General features: G+C 55.7%; 1 protein-coding gene across 2 annotated transcripts in view; it reads left to right on the forward strand.

Annotated features, from left to right (window-relative positions):
* INPP5A (inositol polyphosphate-5-phosphatase A) overlaps positions 1-16,987 on the forward strand; it is a 185,454-nt gene that overhangs the window by 106,986 nt on the left and 61,481 nt on the right. For both annotated transcript variants that reach the window (XM_036923441.2, XM_036923460.2), the window contains exon 5: positions 10,667-10,730. In XM_036923441.2, coding sequence (XP_036779336.1) covers positions 10,667-10,730 — 64 coding nt within the window. The remainder of the gene's footprint in view (positions 1-10,666; positions 10,731-16,987) is intronic.

Raw genomic sequence — 16,987 nt, forward strand, 5'->3', positions numbered from 1 at the left:
GATTTATTACTCAATCTATTAAATTGTTTTAAAACCAGGAGTCTTGGGGCTTACTCTTGTGAAATAGTTGTTCCCCTTATTGGTAAAAAGTGCATGATTTTTTGCAATCCATCTTCTTGGAGGCACCGTTAAGATGCGCGGAAGGTGGTCCTCTGAAGCCTGGGTGAACGGTCCCTCCCTGTGGGTGCCTGCAGCCCCCGTCTCCCTTCTTTGACCAGGAGGCTGAGTCAGATGCCTGCATTGTACCAGACCTTGTGACCAGATCACCTTCAAGGAGCTTCCCTCCCCTCCCAGTAAAGAAGGCAGACGGTAGGAGGGAAACAAGCATGTGGCCAAAGTGGGCTGCCCCCCGAAGGACCGTGCTGGGGCTGGGGAGGCTCTGCACAGAGCCGCCGGGACGCTGCCAGGAGGAAGCGCATTTCCATGGAGACTCAGTGGCGGGGGTCATGTGAAGCTGAAAGACAGGCATGCCCCCCTGGCATCAGTGGAGAGGCTGAGGGGCGGTGGCAGTGAGGAAGCGGGGTGCCTGGCCTGGAGCAGTGGGAAGAGAAGCGGGTGGTGAGGGGTAGATGGTGCCTCTATAACCCGTGGCGTTCATGCTGGGGTGGAGGTTTGGGGCAAGGGCCTCGTGGTGGCGGGAGAGCAGCCGGAGAATCTGGAGATGCGGTTTCCAGTGGGAGCAGGAGGGTGGAGGATGCAGCAGTGTCCCGAGTGGGAAGAGCTGGGACTCCTCATGCGACATCCACGTGGGCACTGCGCACCTCTGGGCCTTTAAGTGGAAGCCCAGCACTGAGCGCGTGAGAGCCGTCCGCTGGAAGACTGCAGGGGCGAGGCCACGACGGGAGCGGGGAGGGGAACCTAGCAGATCCAGGGTGCCACTAGGTCACCTGGCAGAGGACAGATTCCAGAGGGGCAGGGCGTAGGGTACAAAACCCAGAAATACAGGTGCCAAAGTGGGAGGGAAGGGCAGGTGTCCTGCTGCCACTGTGAAGGAGAGGGTCATGAGATGTAGCCTTTGGATTTGCAACTGGGAGGCCACTGAAGACTTGGTGGAGAATAATCTCACCAGGGTGGTGAGGACAGATGAGATCGAAAGTGGTGAAAGACTCTGAAATGCAGAATTAGTGAACAGAACCCAGCAAAGTATAAAAACACGTCATGCTATGATCCAGTTGGGTTGGTGTCAAGAATGCAAAGCTGGCTGAACATTTTTAAATCTCTAAAGCACTACACAACTTTAACCAGATAAGCACCAGAAATGCCCTACGATCCTCCCTGCACCTGGGCAGCCCTGCCCTCTCCCCAGCACAGAGCCCCTGGCTCAGACCTCAGACTCCTGTCCCGTGGTGCGCGCACAGCCCTGATGCCCACCTTCACAGGCAGCTCAGAAATGTCTCTCCTGCCCAGGCGTCAATCCTGAACTTCAGACTCATGACTCCAGCTGCTTGCATGGCACCCCTGTGTGGATGGACAGCGGACATCCCAACAGGACAAGCCTGTCGTGCTTCCTCAGTTTCCACCACGTCCTACCCCTCCTGCAGGCTCTTCTGCCTCAAAACATGGCTGCTCTCTCCTCCAGTGCCTCTGGTCAGGCCCCGAGAGCAGCTTTGACCCTCCTGTTCTTTCATACCCTACTTCCAGTTTATCAGCAAATCCCATTTTCACTTACACCGCTGCTCCCCCCTCGCCCCTGCACTCTCCTTTCCAGCACCCATAGTCTGTTCTTAACACGGTCGGGTGCTTTTGTCAGAACAGAACCAGAACTCCCAGCAGTGCAGCAGGACAAAAAACAGAAGGGAGGGCAGAGGGTAGGCACGGTGACGGAGAAACGAGCTGAGGCAGACAGTCCTTCCTCGGGATTGTAGGGGAGGGTCTGCGGTGATCATGACTAGAAGTAAGCTGTGTGCAGAGTTGCTGGATATAAGATTAATGTACAAAAGTCAATAGAATTCCTGTTCACTAGTGACAAATAGCTCTAAACCAATAGTGGTTTAAAAATATTTTCTAATAGCAATGAAACTAAAAGATACCCAAGAATATATCTAACCAAAGGATCTTTAAAACCTTTATGGAGAAAATTATCAAACTTTATTAAAAGACGTTTTAAGAGACCTTAATATATGGTCACAGATACATCATGTTTATGGTTTCCCCAAGTCAATCTGTAGAGTCCCTGTGTGTATAATCCCAGCCCCGGCGGTCTGTTCGGGTATAATCAGGCAGTGGTCATAAAGGTTCACGTGGAGATACAAAGGACCAAAATAACAAAAGCAGTTATGAAGAAAAACAAAATGGGGCACTTAGGCTACGAATGATCAAGAGACTATAAAGATAATATAGGAAAACTGTCATCAGACAGAGACCCACGGAGCGGGGTCAAGAGCCCAGAGAATAATCCCCAAATAAACGGAAGTATGACGACATGAATAATGGAACACTTGACAACCAGCTGTCCGTCAGGAATGAAGTAACCAGATTTCACCTTGTGCCATACCCACAAATAAGCCCTGTTACTGTAAAAAACCTAAATGGGGAAACCACAATCTTACGGCTTTTACACGGGAATATGGAGAATATCATTGTGGGGTCAGATTAGGAAACTATTTCCAAATAAAATATAAAGGCATAAACCATAAAGGAATATATTGATTAATTTCACTACTTTAAAAATAATAATGTTTATTTAATGCAAGATACCATAAGAAGATTGATGAGACAAAGAGGGGGAAGTAACAGATGAATAAGTTAATTCCATATTAAAAAATTTTTTTAAATTAAAATGAAAGGAAGGTAAATAGAAAAATAGACAAAAGATATGAACAAGGAGTTCACAGGAGAAATCTAAATTGCCAAGAATGTTAAAGAGATGCTCAACTGCCCTATAATGAAAATGCTAATCAAAACAACAATGATGTATAATTTCACTCCCATCCAACTGGCAAAGATCAAAGTCTGCTGCCACTGGGTCTCAGCAAAGATGTGGAACAACAGCTATTGTCCCTCCGGCTGGGGAGCTGTGGGTCATCACGGCAGTAAGGAGCACCCACACTGTGACCCAGGAACTGTGGCCACACATACATACATGCAAATCTCATACATATGCGCATGCAGGTTTGTATCTCACACGTGTGCTCAAGGACACCATGTGAAGATTTCGATTCTAGCATCAGTTGTAATAGTGAAGATGTTGGAAACAGTCTTCACGTCCAACAGAGGAATGGGTAAAAATTACAGTGCTTTCTATATTGGATCGTTATGTAGCATTAAAACTAAGCTAGACCTACATGTCCCAACATGGAGGGTCTCCAAAGTGTAAGTTGGTTGGAAAACAAGTTTCTGAGGAGGAAGGGAACAGGCACTGTTAGTGCCGGGCTCTGAGCCTGACCACACCTGGCCTCGGACCTTGGTCATTGCTGTTCTATTCGTGACAGCAGCCCCCTCTGGGGAGAGAGGACAGTGGACGCCTCTGAGGCCACCGTGCAGCTAAGGGTCATTCTAGGACGTCAGCTTCCAACTGCCGTGTGCACTGGCCCCAGCCTGTCCCCCGTGCTTGTTGTCCTGCCCTCCAGACAGCCCCTGTTCTGAATCTGCTTTTATTATGTTTCCCCTTTTTTGATGTCCGGACATCACATTGTTCTTTTGTTTTTACTCCATTTGGTTGTGTTTTTGTCACCTTGGCATCGTGCCGTATGGAGCTTGCTCGGCATTGCCTGTGAAGCCCGCCTGGGGTTTGCTGAGATCTCTTTTCCTTGCTGCACAGTATCCCATTGTAGTGCTAGTTCAGATTGTATTCACCCACCTTCGTGCCGTCAAGCATGCGGTCGTTTTTAGTCTGTGTCTCTAAGTGCCGGCCCTGTGTTCCTGTGTGTGTCCTTGGAGTGCCGGCTTCTCCGAGCGAGGTCTGTGCAAGCATATGCTGTGTGTCGGTCGGTGCAAACTAGCCATGAAGTCGTGGGGTCTGCATTCCTGGGACACACCCCACCCCCCTACTGCCCGTGTCCTCAGTGCCCCCGGGCCACTGAGCCTGACCTCTCAGCATCTCTCTCTCTCATTGTGAGGGGGAACACAGTGTACGAGAGCAGACTCGTGCGCAGTGTGCCCTTCCCGTGGCTCAGCCTCTCTCCTGGTTCTGGAAGTTGCTCTCAGAGTGGGGGTGTTTGCAGCCGACCTGAGAGGATGACGGGGCGCCTGCCGGGCATGGCTGGTTCTCGGTCTCCACCATACTGACCGCACGTTCCCATGCCAGGCCCGTCCTTCATCCGGGGGTCCTTGTCCGAACAAGCCAGGGACAGAGCAGGGGGAGTAGAGCGTGAGGAGCGTCATCACTCTCTGGACTGAGAGGCTCCTGGCTGTGGCTCCTTCAAGCCTGCTGAGTCTGACTGCTAACAACTGTCCCTCTCTGTGCTGTTCAAACTGGAAGGTTAGTTGTCAGCAAGGTCTTAAGAGGTTTGGCTCTGTTCATCAGTCCATTTATTTTATTTATTGCAACAGTAACAAGTTGCAAACACTTTATGCATAGAAACAACATAATGCTGTCCCATCTCAGAGGAGCCAAAGGCCACCGGACCCTGTGCTGTGTCCCATACCTGCAGTTGGCCTTCCAGGTGAGCAGAAGTCCTCCGGACTGCGGGCTGTGCCCCCATCCCTGCAGCAGCTGGCTTCGCAGGGCCCCCCCAGCCTAGGTCCCCTGAGAGACACGTGGGTCTGGTCCTGGTGCCCTTTGCAGGGAATGCACTCGCCCTGGGGGCTCACAGCTTTTAGCAGCGGTGCTGAGAGGGTTGGCAGCCGACGCTGATGCGGCCTGTCACCACTGTGGGGTCACACGTGAGAAGCACTGTGTGCTTGCCCCTTTCGTGGCATCTGGGGAAGGAAAATGTGTCCCCTTGTGCCTCTCAATGTGCAGTTGATTTGATCTGAGTGTCAGAACTTTCTGTTTCATGGAAAAGCAGGCCGGATGCAGGAGGCCGGCAGGTTAATGATGTGTGCTTTGGCTGCTGACCATATTGCAGGAGTGACAAATTGCTGGCCGCTGATTGGTCTGCAAACAGGGAGTGATGGAGGCCTTTCTGATGACTAGCTTGTCATTTTTCCCCGTCGGCTCTGCTCCGCTCTGAGTCGCCCCCAAGTCTTGGGGCAGCTCCATCAGGAAAGTGGGAGCAGGTGACATCTACGTGCTTGGCAACTACAGGGCATTTGCAGCGACCTGCTGCTTCCCGTTCACATGTGTGAGGAGTGGGCTGCACCCGTCGTCGTCCTGAGTCGGCTGTGTTTGTGGGGTGGGCTCACTCTGTCAAGCTCAGCTCTCGGACACAAACTGAGGGACCAGGTGTGGCCGTTCATCGCAGTAGCAGATGCCTGCCGAGGCTGAGAGCGGGTTTTAATAGTGCGTGCAAACACTTGGTTCTCACCAGGCTCCCGAGGCAGCTGGAGTGGGTCCTTCCACGGTGGGTGCTGATCGCACGTGTGCCCGGGTGGCCGTGGCCAGGCTGTGACCGTGCTCCTAGAGACATGTGCTGACGTGGAGCCTTGACCCTCCCAGGCCGCCACACACTCCGTTCCTGGTCCGCACCCACCCCGCTCTTTGTCCTGAGGGGCTCGGCTCTGTCAAGTGAATCCTGGCTTCTCAGAGTCCGTCACTGCCCCAGGAGGCCCCAGGGCCACCCTGCCACGGAGGATCAAGGGCTGCGGCCCTGCCTCAGCTGTTCCAGCAGAAACGTACCTGCGACTGGACTACGTGTCACTAATGGAGAATTAATAGGTACTCTTGACAGTTGGGTTTATAAATATGTAGAGACTATTTTAATTGTTTTTCCAAAACAGGCCAAGAGTCGATATTCTGAGACACGACAAACACTGTAGACGGGTGCCGTGGTCGGGGCGGGCAAGTGAAGGCTTCCAGTCGGCAGGCCCACTTTCTCCCCAGACGTCGTCCAGCCTGTGATGAATGAATGGGTGCCCGGACCGTACTGATACTGTAGGTCAAACACCGGACAGCCGGGGCGGGACTCTGACGTGAAGTATTCATCAGCGCTGATTCTGGGCTCTGAGTCCGTCGCAGCGCCGCCCCGCCCTGGCAGCCCCTTCTCCACCCACCGACTGCAAACTCATGCTGGTGCGTCGCCTCACCCCAGCGTGTGCAGCGCCCTGCTGCTTCCGAATGCTCCCTTTACCTGCGTCAAGTGCCAAATACCTTCCGGAAGGGCTGACGTCAGGGGAGCAGCTGTTGGAGCTCGCCCGTGGGGTGCAGACCCGCCGTGCCCTTTCTCGGGTCTCTGTGCCACCTGTGTGCCCCCCGTCCCACCCACTCGGGGCCTCCACTGTGCCTTGTCAGGAAAGAAGCTGACACGGCTGTGAAGAGGCCTCAGCTCCCCTCCTGAAACAGATTCAGAGCAGATGCCTGACAAGGTGGGCAGGCGGTGGGTGACAGGCAAGCGGGCAGTGGGTGGCATGGGGCAGGTGGGCAGGCAGGTGGCAGTGGGAGGTGGGTGGTGGCCTGCCCATGGCCCCTGCTCCTGCTCTGTGGTGAGCCCACCAGCCCTGAGTGGATGCCTGAGTCCCCACTGTGTATTTTTTAAGACCTGGTGGCATTACGGATCACTCGGTCCTGGGATGTAAGGTACAGGGTGCTGACCATTGCTGACAACACTGTTTTATGAATTTGAAATTGCTGAGAGAGTAGATCTTATGGGTCCTCATCATACGAAAACAAAATTTTAGCAGGGTGGAAGAACTGCCTCATCATGGCAATTGTTTGCAGTGCACGGAGACACCCCAGACCTCGTGCACCTGAAACTCATGCACCTGAAACTCATGCAATGATGTGGCTTGGTCATATCTGAACAGTGCTGGGAAAAGGATGTGGGAACGATATTTCCATTTTGAGTAAAAGACCGGATGGCAGCTCCCACCTGGGCCGAGGCACGGAGGAGGGCTGGGGATGGTTGGGCCTGGGGCCCAGGGTCAGGCCCGTGAGCCTGCAGCCCCGCTTCCCAGGGGCGGCGACCCCGGGTGTAAGTCCTCGGCCTGCATGCAAGGATGTAGACTCCATGTTCGTCTGGAGCTCCTGTGTCCCTCCAGAGGCCCCGTGGCGTGGCAGCTGCCCGAGCTGCCTGCATCCGGATGGTGGGCAGGATGCAGGGCAGGAGGCCTGTGGCTTTGGCACTCCCCTTCCATCAGGCACTCAGCTTGTGTGCACATGTGTGTGGGTGTGTGTACAGGGGCAAAGTGTGTGGCCTGGTTGGGGGCGGGATGTTGTGAGCTGCTCAGCTTTCCCCACACCATGCAGCAGGGTCAGTGGGGTGGAAGCCACAGCCCAGCAGGGGCTTGAGTCCAGGGCCAGAGCAGGCAGGGCCGATCTGTGTTGAGGCTGGCTCTGAGAACACCCTCAGGCACATGGCCAGGGCCAGCCAGGGTCCCTAGGGTTCACCTCATATTTTCTGGTGAGGTGTCCTTATCGTGAGCCCAGCACCCTTCTTACCCAGACCTGCATCCCCAAGGCCACACATGTGCAGGCCCAAGGTGAGCAGTCCCTGGCTTGTGCCTCCGTGGGTCCTGCTGGCCCTTCATCAAGTGCACCTTGCTGGCACAAGAGGGCCTTGTCTCTGGAGAGCCAGGATGGGGCCTGTGCATGCTCCTGTGCAGGCCAAACTGGCTCCTGTGTGCCACTGCTCATGGGCAACTGTGCTGCCCTGGAAGGGGCAGGAGGCCTTGGCCCTTTGCTGGCGTCGGCTCCCTTGTCTGGCTCCCAGGGGGTGACCTGGCTGTGGCTGACCCTGTGGATCCTCAGGCACTGTACCCGTCGTGGGCACCTGAGATTTGCCAAGTCGGTGGGGGAGGTGGTCTCTTCTGGCTTTTCACAGACATGTTTTTATTAATCCTCGTGTGGTAAAACCATGGTTGGAACCGAGGACACTGTTGCCTCTGTGCCCACGGCATTGCCAGGAGGAAGTAGGCTGCCCAGCTGCCAGGGCCGGGCCTATGGAGGGGCCACAGGTGCAGAGACAGGCAGGACCTTCATCCGGCACCTGGCCGGGCCCCTGCCTGGGCACGAGGGTGTTCTGAGCCCCGGTCAGCTGGGCACAGCAGATGCCAGCCTTTGCCCTACTGTTGTTCTAAATGGAGGAGCTCTTAGCCTGGTCAGAACACATCAAGAATCACAAGTGTCCATGCCCTTTGACCTCTGACTTGCAGCATTTGGAGTCGAGCCTAACAGAAGGCCAAGGGTGCAGCATCATCACGGGAGACACCACAGTGACAGCCAGCAGCGGCAGGGGGCACATGCTGGAGTCGGGGTGCATGGGGTTTGCACATGTGCCTTAGGTCATTGCTGTGCCACCCCTGTGGGAACATGTGACACTGCCTCACTCCCCACCCACCATCTGGACCAGCTGGCATCATGGGCATTAAGCAGGGCCCCGCATGTGATAGCATGCCGGTGGTGTGTGCCTGGCAGGCAGGAGCCAGCAGCGCAGGCCTCCGAGTTTGGGGACCACAGAGAGCCCCACAGCAGGCTCTCACTAGGAGCCAGAGGGGTCCCTGGGGCTTAGGGTGATGTGCGTGCACTGGCCGCACTGTGCACAGGAACTGTGGCTGCTCTGAGGGAGTGGATGGTGGGGAGCCAGACCATCGGGAAGCCCTGGCACCTTCGGAGAGGTGGCAGTGGAGGAAACAAGCAGGGGCTGCATTGTAAGGTGGGCTGGGAGGCGCTGAGGTCCCCGGCGAGGGAGAGAGGACAGGACACAGACTACTGCCCATCCCTGGGGGTGGGGGCCAGGGTGCCCAGGACAGGCAGTTGGCTACGTGGGCCCGAGGGAGCAGCAGAGACCGCACAGACTCACAGCCATGGGAGTGGACCCCCGCGCAGGGGCAGGCCGCAGGTCCCTGCATGGCGTAGAGCTTGATAGCCAGTGTGGGCAGCAGTCCTCGAAGGTGGGCGCCCGTGCTTTTGGCAGTTGACCCGTCTGCTGCCGACTGCGCCTTCATCAGGAGGAGGCAGCGTCCGCCCTGTGTGAGGCGCGAGCCACGTGTACTCACACCTGCCCCGGGGCCTCTGCCTTCGGGTGGACTGTCCTGGTAAGTGTGGCCTGGGCCAGTCCATGCGGGGAAATGACCCGTACACTTTGAGACAAGAACTGACTGATTCTAATACATTGTTTTTAAACCTATAATTATTAAAATAAGTTCATTTCCCATCAAAATTCATGCTGTGGTAAATTCAGTTTTGCCTGCATAATGAAACGTTTAACATGGGATCAGACAAATGGATTATCAGAAAAATGGAAGTTGATCTGCCACAAACTCCTGGGAGAAGTGGGCACGGCCCCCGTGGTGAGGCCACAGGGCTCGGGGGCTCGGTCGGCCTGAGCACCACGCAGGGCTGTCCCTGTGCAGAGGCTGGAGAACACGCACACGTGGACAGAGTCGTGGACTTTGCCGGCGCAGTCCTGCCCGGAACTCTGTCCCCGAGGTCCTCCTTCTCAGGGTGGAAGACTTCCTCTACTTAGGTTGCTAGAATGCCTTTTCAATGAAACACCGAAGGAAGTAAATATTGCAGATGGTTCTGACCCAGCATGTGGCTTGAAACTGGCCTTTTGAGGAGCCCTGACCCAGGGAAGGAGGTGGGGGCCACATTCTTTTGCAGTGAGCTCAGCAAATTCCCAAGTCCATCATGGCTGGTGCCTTAGCAGGAGGTGGACAGACGCTTCTGCCTCTGGGGGTCCCTGCGGGGGAGGCCGTGTCACGCATCTGTGGCAGGCATCCCTACCCAGAGGCCTCCAGGGGGTTGTGGGCACCGACTGAGACCAGGCCACAGTCACCGGAGCCTCGGCCACCCCTGCTGCCTGGCCGTGCAGAGCATGCCTCGAGCCGGCCGGTCCCCCAGTCCCACCGCGGCCCTAGGCGGCGGGGTAAACACAGCAGCCCCTGACTTCTCTGGGTCTCATTCCTGCCCTCGCAGCCCTTCCCCCTCCACACCGACTGAGCAGCCCTTCAGCACTTAAGCCAGCCCCCCTCCAGGCCCCAGGCCCTCCCTTGATGGGCAGCACAGGAGACGTTTGTATGGGGTTCGGGGAACTTGATTTGGGCTTTGGTATTGGCAGTCCTGGCATCACTGCTGCTTTTGTTCAGGGAGATACTAGCTCTGCTGTTATGGAGGAGGATATTCTTACAGGAAGTCCACTCGGAGGTGCTCGGACACGGAGGTCACGGTCACAGCTACTTGCAAATGATTCTGCCAGAAACAAAGCATGTGTGTGTACATGAGCATGGATGTGCATTGGGTGTGCGCACGTGTATGTGTGTGTGCATGTGTGCCACCCGTTGCACAGTGAAGCCACAGGCAGGTGGGCCTGCCTTGCAGCCCATGACAGAGCTGAGTGCCCAGGCACGTGGCAGCAGTCCCGCTCTGCCCACACTCACCCACAGCCAAGGTGAGACATGCCGGACCGCACGTCTGTCGGAGGAAACGCCTCCCTCGCCCTTGGCTCTGTGGGCTCGGTGTCCAGGTGTTTGTAGAAGATGCGTGACCAAGCCTCGTCTCAGTGACTATGATTAAGTTACAGTGACTTAAATTCTTACTCAGCTTCAAAGGAGCTTCCTATTTGTTACTCAGAACTGCTTCAAAATGTCTCCAGTGTGACTCTGACCTGATTCTCTTTTTGCTTTGCAGGCTTTGGGAAGCTTTTACTTTCTTCATGAATCCTTAAAAAACATCTACCAGTTTGACTTCAAAGGTAAGACTCCGTGCCGTCCGTGGCCATTCTCTGGGACGTCGTGCCTGGTGGTCTGGCTTTTCCAGTCCCTCCGCCCAGTCCCTCTGAGAGGTCCGGGGGGTCTGGGTTTGATTGAGTCATTCGCCAGCCATCACCCACCAGGGACCTCATATGAAAGCCTGGCTTTCTGGCTTCTCTGATGTTGAGATGACCAGCCTGGCCTGCTCCCCTGCCCACCCCTAGCCATCCCCCCGTACTGCCCGCCCCTGTCACCCCCACTCCCAGGACAAGGCTCGGCAGGCAGCTCTGGTTTGCTGCGATAGAGCCGGGAGGGGAAGGAAGCCGCCCCCTTTGCGCTCCTAGTGAGTGTGGGAGGGTGGAGGGCGGGAAGCAAGGGCAGCACATTGCCAGCATGCCTGTGGCAGTGGAAAATGTCCCATGTCAGTGGGCACACATCACGTGTCTGTGCAGGGAGGATGCACCCTGAGGTGCTCTGGTGACACAGCCATCGTCTCTGGGCCTTAGGGGCTTTTGAGCCTCTTACCCCAGATCTGCGTCATCCCGACATCCGCTCCCTTCAGTCCATGGGGTGTCTGTGCATTTATCTCCCGTTGGATATCTCTTCATGTTACGTGCAAATTTTTCTGAACAGCACTTAGGCTATTGAGCCAGATCACATTAATTTGAGATGTCATTAAAGTTGTAATAACTGAGGAGAGCAACTAATTATGTCACTTTGTTCAGATTCATTATCTTTGCTCACTTGGGAGACAGATCACTTCTTACGGAGCTGAGAAGCACAGTCCTCTCTAAACTGCCTGAGCAGCGATTTTATCAATATCGAGGACGAGACCACAGCGGCAGGATGGCTTTTCACGAGGCCTGTGGCCTGAGGAGTCTTTGCACACGTTTAAGCACGAGCCTCTGACTTTCCCATGAAGGGACTTGGTGGTAGCAGCCAAGCCTGGGGAGGTGGGCCAGAGGCCAGTCTCCCCTTGGTCCCAGACACCAGCCGTGAGTGCGTTGTGCCCTCAGGCAGCAGAGCTGTGTGTGGGGCAGGCAGAGGGAGGCGCTGAGAGGGGTGCTCCAGCAGCCAGGCCCCAGGGGCCCTGACCTTGGGCGTGGACCTCTCCCCTTTCTAAGCAGTGCTCTGCAGGCACATCTTATTACTTAGTCTCTCATCAGCCCTGAAGTACCGGCTAGCCCGTGGCTCACTCCTTACTGCAGCTTTCGTGTCCGTTTGACTCTGGAACCTTACCGGGGCCTCTCTGTGAGTGACAAGGGCACCAGTAGTGGCAGACGGCAGGTGTCAGCCCTGGGGGTGCTGTGCCACACACAGGCGCATGCGGGCAGGGCCAGGCTCTTGGGCAGGGTAGACTGCCCCCCCCCCCACTCAGCAGCCCCTGCTTTTCAAGGATTGGTCTTATAAGCCTCGAATTGAATTGCAGCAAAAGCAGTCTAGGCTTTGTGAAAAGTTTGAATAAACTTTTAAAGAAGAAATAGCCTGAATTTTAACAAGTAAGTACCTAGTCAGAAATCTCAGGATTCCTAGAAGGTACAGATGAAAAAGGGTGTGAGAGGCTCTGGTTTCTGGTCCGGCATGTGGAGACCTTGGGGGTCACTGTTCCCATCTGAACAAACTAAGACACATGACTCTTCTTAGGCCCCTCAGAGAAGCGAGGCCACGGGCTGACCGCTGCCCCGCCCTGCGGAGACGGGCAGAGCCGGAGAATCCCAGCCCAGCGGGAGCAGGCGGCTGGGGCGGGGCAGGCAGGAAGAGGCGAGGCTGGTGGGCCACGTGCAGAGGCCGGGCCACTGGCCTGAGAACCCGCCGGGCACCCTGCCTCGCGGAGGCCCACAGCACGGGGCTCACCACCGGAGCCCCGCCCGCTCATCGTGAAGATGAGGGGAAGCCCCTGTGCTTCCGGCAGCCGGGGGAGAGAAGCTGTTTTTTTAAATGTGCCCAGAGCACTCTGTTCTTGACAGCCTGTCCTCAAGGGAAACCACTGCATCAGAGCCCAGCCCCTTGCAGTGGGAGATAGACGACTCCAGCCCCCTCCCCCCTTCCCGCCACACCCAGGGGTGCCACATGCAGTGGCCGCAGCCCAGAGCATGTGGCAGCTGCAGGACTAGGACCCAGTCCTCGGACTCTAGGTCCTTGTCTTCCCACACGCGCATCAGCACACCGTCATGGTGAAGTCCCAGGGCGGGTGGCCCGTGAGGCGGAGGCTGTCTGAGAAGGAGCCTCGGGGCAGCCAGACAGGAACAGGGCATCGGAGGACGCATCAGCCTCCGGCCCTACAGGAACCGCAGCCACCTCCTTGCCAGGAAAACAAGGCCCCACCCAAAAGGCACAGCACCAGATTGTTCATGTTCTGCTCTCAACAAGGAGTTACAAGGCTTGCTGAGGATGAAAATACTGTCTGGAGACAAAAAGTGTGCGTCAGAACCAGACTGTTTCATAGATTTAGAGCTGTCAGACTGGGAATTTGGGGTAGCTATGATGAATATGCTAAGGTGCTAAAGGAAAAAGGGGACAGCATGCAAGAACAGGGGTAACAGAAATGCCGCAGGGGTGGGGGAGAGGGTTGTAAGCACCCTGCATGCTTGTGAGAGAGAGAATGACGCTTGGAAGCGGGCTTGGATTCACTATAAATGAATACTGCAAACTGTGGTGACCACTAAAGGTTTTTAAGTGAAGTACAGTTGATGCAGTAACAGAGGAGGGAAAATGGAGTCTTGAAAAAAGCCCAGTTAAACCTGAGAAGGAAGAAAGAGGGCAGGAAACAGAGAAACAGAAGCAAGGCAACAAATGGGGAGGCACGTGTGTGGACGGCACCGCCCTGGGCCTGCCAGCCACTGTTTTGGTGTTGGTGGTGTGAGTGCACAGAGACCATCAGAGTGGTTGACAAACAAGAGCCAGCTCTGCTTTCTGCTAGAAACCCACTTAAAACAGACACACACAAAGATTAGAAGTGGAGGGATGGAAACAATAGGCCATGCTCACACTGATGAAGAGAGAGCTGGAGTGGCACAGTAACCTCGGACAGAGCAGACTTCAGAGCAGAGGACCTGCCGGGGCTAAGAGTGCATCCGTCCCCTGAGGATCAAGAGGACAGTGGCCCTTCGTGTGTGTTTCCCTGACAGCACAGTGCCAGCATACCTGTGGCACGGACCAAATGGGCTGCCGGGGGAGAGGGGAGTCCATAGCCACAGGTGGAGGGGACGTACTTGAGCTCTGCACCGTCCATCAGCTAGACCTGATTTTCCTCTGTAGGCCACGTCACTCAGAACCACAGGACACGCAGTCTTGTCAAGTTCACGTAAGCATTCGGCAAGGCAGGCCACATTGTGGTCCCCAAAACCCCCTCAACAAATTTAACAGAATAGAAACTATTCAGACCACAGTGGAATTTAACTAGAAATCAGTAAAAAAGATAGCTGGAAAAATCCCAAAATACTTGGGTCAAAAAGTTCAAGAAGTTTATTGTGCTCACACCAAGAAGAGAGTTTGCAGACCTAGAGCACCCGAACCAGGGAGTGGGATTCATCGTTACAAAGCTGCCCATCTGTGAGGAGGCAGGAGGGATCAGCCGCCTGGCAGACCCCCTAAGAGGCAGTGGCGACCTCCTGGGCACGACCCCAAGAGCGCAGTCCGTGAAGAAAAGAGTTGGTAGGTCAGACTCATTAAAGTAAAGAACTTATGCTCTGCAAGACACTGTAAGAGGATGAAAAGAGAAGGCACAGACCAAGAGGAAATACTCGGAAGTACCGTAATTGATAAAGGGCAATTACCTGAAATATACAAAGAACTCTTAAAACTCAACAGTAAGAGAACAGTCAGTTAAAGAAACAAATGTCCCAAAGAATTCGAGACATGTCACCAATGTCACCCAACAAGACGTCAGGGGCGTCTGAGTCGGCGGTGCCGAGATGCCACCGCACACCTGCTGGGACGGCTGGCAGCCCCACCCTGACACTCACAGCAGCGGGCGTCGGCAGAGACGCTGAGCAGCGGGAACCCTCGCCACTCACTGCAGGTGCAGGTGCACGTGGCGCTCCCGTCGGAAGACGGTTTGCGTTTCTTACAGAGCTGAACAGTGTGACTGTCCAGCAGTCATAGTCCAGTTATTTACCCAAATGAGTTAAAAATTTATGTCCACACAGAAACCTGTACAGAGGTGTTTATAACATCTTTATTCATCAGTCACCCCAAACTGGAAGAAATCAGAATATGTCCTTCACAGGTGATTGGATAAACAGATTGGTGCATCCGTATGATGGGATGTTATTCGACAATAAAATGAAATGGACACTGAAGCCACAGAGACATGGAGGCGATGGCAGTGGCTGCGTACAGTATATTGCCAGCAAGTGACACTGGGGACAGTGAATGTACAGAGACACTGAAGTCGGTGGCACAGCAGCAGGGGAGGGGGTAGGGACTGGTGGGGCAGTGGGCAGTGAGACCGTTCCGTGTGCCACCCAACGGTGGATGGATGACTCTGTGCATTTGTCAGGCCCACGGAAGGACGGCACACATTGGACCCTAATGTAAAGTATTGGCTTCAGTGAAAAATAGTGTATTAGTATTGGTTCAGTTGTAACAAATGTGTGGCACTAACACAAGACGTTAATAATGGGAAGCTGGTGGGGAGGGCGGGAGGGATACATGGGAACTCTTTGATTTCTGTTCAATTTTTTATAATGCTAAAACTGCTCTGAAAAATAGTCTATTTTTTTATATAAAGTCTATTCATCTCTGGCAAAATTGCCTTCCTGCCAAGCCCCCTCCCCGTTCTTCATTTACATGAAACGGCGACCCTGAGCTGTGCTGCCACCCTGTGACGACAGCACGCCGCCAGCCTTCCTGCACCTGCACGGACCTGGGTGCACGAGGGCTGGGGACGCTGTCTGTGTGTCTGTCCTGGGGGTCCTGTCCCATGTGTCTGTCCTGGGGGCCCTGTCCGTGGTCTGTCCTGGGCGTCCTGTCCATGTCTGTCCTGAGGACCCTGTCCTGTGTGTATGTCCTGGTGGTCCTGTCCGTGTGTCTCTCCTGGGGACCCTGTCCATGTGGCTGTCCTGGGGGTCCTGTCTGTTTGTCTGTCCTGGGGGGTCCTGTCTGTTTGTCTGTCCTGGGGGCCCTGTCCGTGTGTCTATCCTGGGGACTCTGTCCATGTGTCTATCCTAGGGGCATCCATTCTGGGGTGTTCACCCCATTGCAGCTCATGAGTTGGGGCTCCTGGCTGGCTCTGTGATGATTCAGGCTTTGATGCAGGGAACCCTGTACCTGGACAGACTTTGAGAAAGAGTGTGTTTCTTGATTGTCGGGTATTGGAGAAGCTGCCACTGAGCCAGGGCTGCTGGCCAAGGGCCCTAGAGAGACCAGCAAGTGGATCGGCCCTCTCGCCTTGTGACAGGCACCCTCGTGTCCGGTGCACCCAGGTGGGCAGGCTCCTGCTGCCCCTCCGGGAGGTCAACGCAGTCTGAGAACCAGGTGTCGGGCTGCCCCGCCCAGTGTGGCAACAGCAGTAGCTCCACGCCTGTGCGCCAGGAGGGCTCAGAACCACCAGCAGAGCTGGCGCCCTGGGGCCCCGCCCGCCTCCAGGCCTCCCGGCCCAGCCCCTGTGCCTGGGGCTCCCCCCTCCCACGGCCGCTGTCTCCCGACGCACCCTGGCTCCTGCCTCCTGATTCCGCCGCCACCTCCATCCAGACAGGCTTAGGCCTCAGCCGGCGGCTGTGCTACGAGCTCTGTGAGGGTCCTGCCAGGACGAGGCTGACCCAGACGCATCCCCTGCCCATGTCCTGCCTCCGTGCCCCATGGCTGTCCCCTGTCCGTGTTTGTAGCCCAGCCCCTTGGCACCCAGTGGACATCCTGGTGCCAGTAGCACAGAAGCCCAGGGGAGCGCTCTGGCCACACGGGGATGCTGAACCGGGCCTTGTGGGCCAGGGAGTGGGGGGCATAGGGACTGGGGCGTGGCGGGTCAGGGAACCCTTGGTGCAGGCTGAAACCACACAAGAGCCATCAGGTTGTCAGCGGGGCGAGCCTGCCCTCCACAGGGTTGGCGAAGGAGAGGGCAGCCGAAGTGGCCTGTGGCCAGGCAGGCATGCTGCGAGCCTTCCCCCGGCTGCAGGGTGCCACGTGGTGAAGGCTGTCCCCCTGCAGAGATGTCACAGTGAGCGCCACCTGCTGCACCTTCCCAGCGTGGTTGGTGTCAGGGATGGGCTCACAGCTTCTTCACGGTCACTTGTTTCTTATGTAAGTCCGTGTCCACCCG

The sequence above is a fragment of the Manis pentadactyla genome, chromosome 8 (assembly GCF_030020395.1).
Source record: "Manis pentadactyla isolate mManPen7 chromosome 8, mManPen7.hap1, whole genome shotgun sequence".
Lineage (NCBI taxonomy): Eukaryota > Metazoa > Chordata > Mammalia > Pholidota > Manidae > Manis > Manis pentadactyla.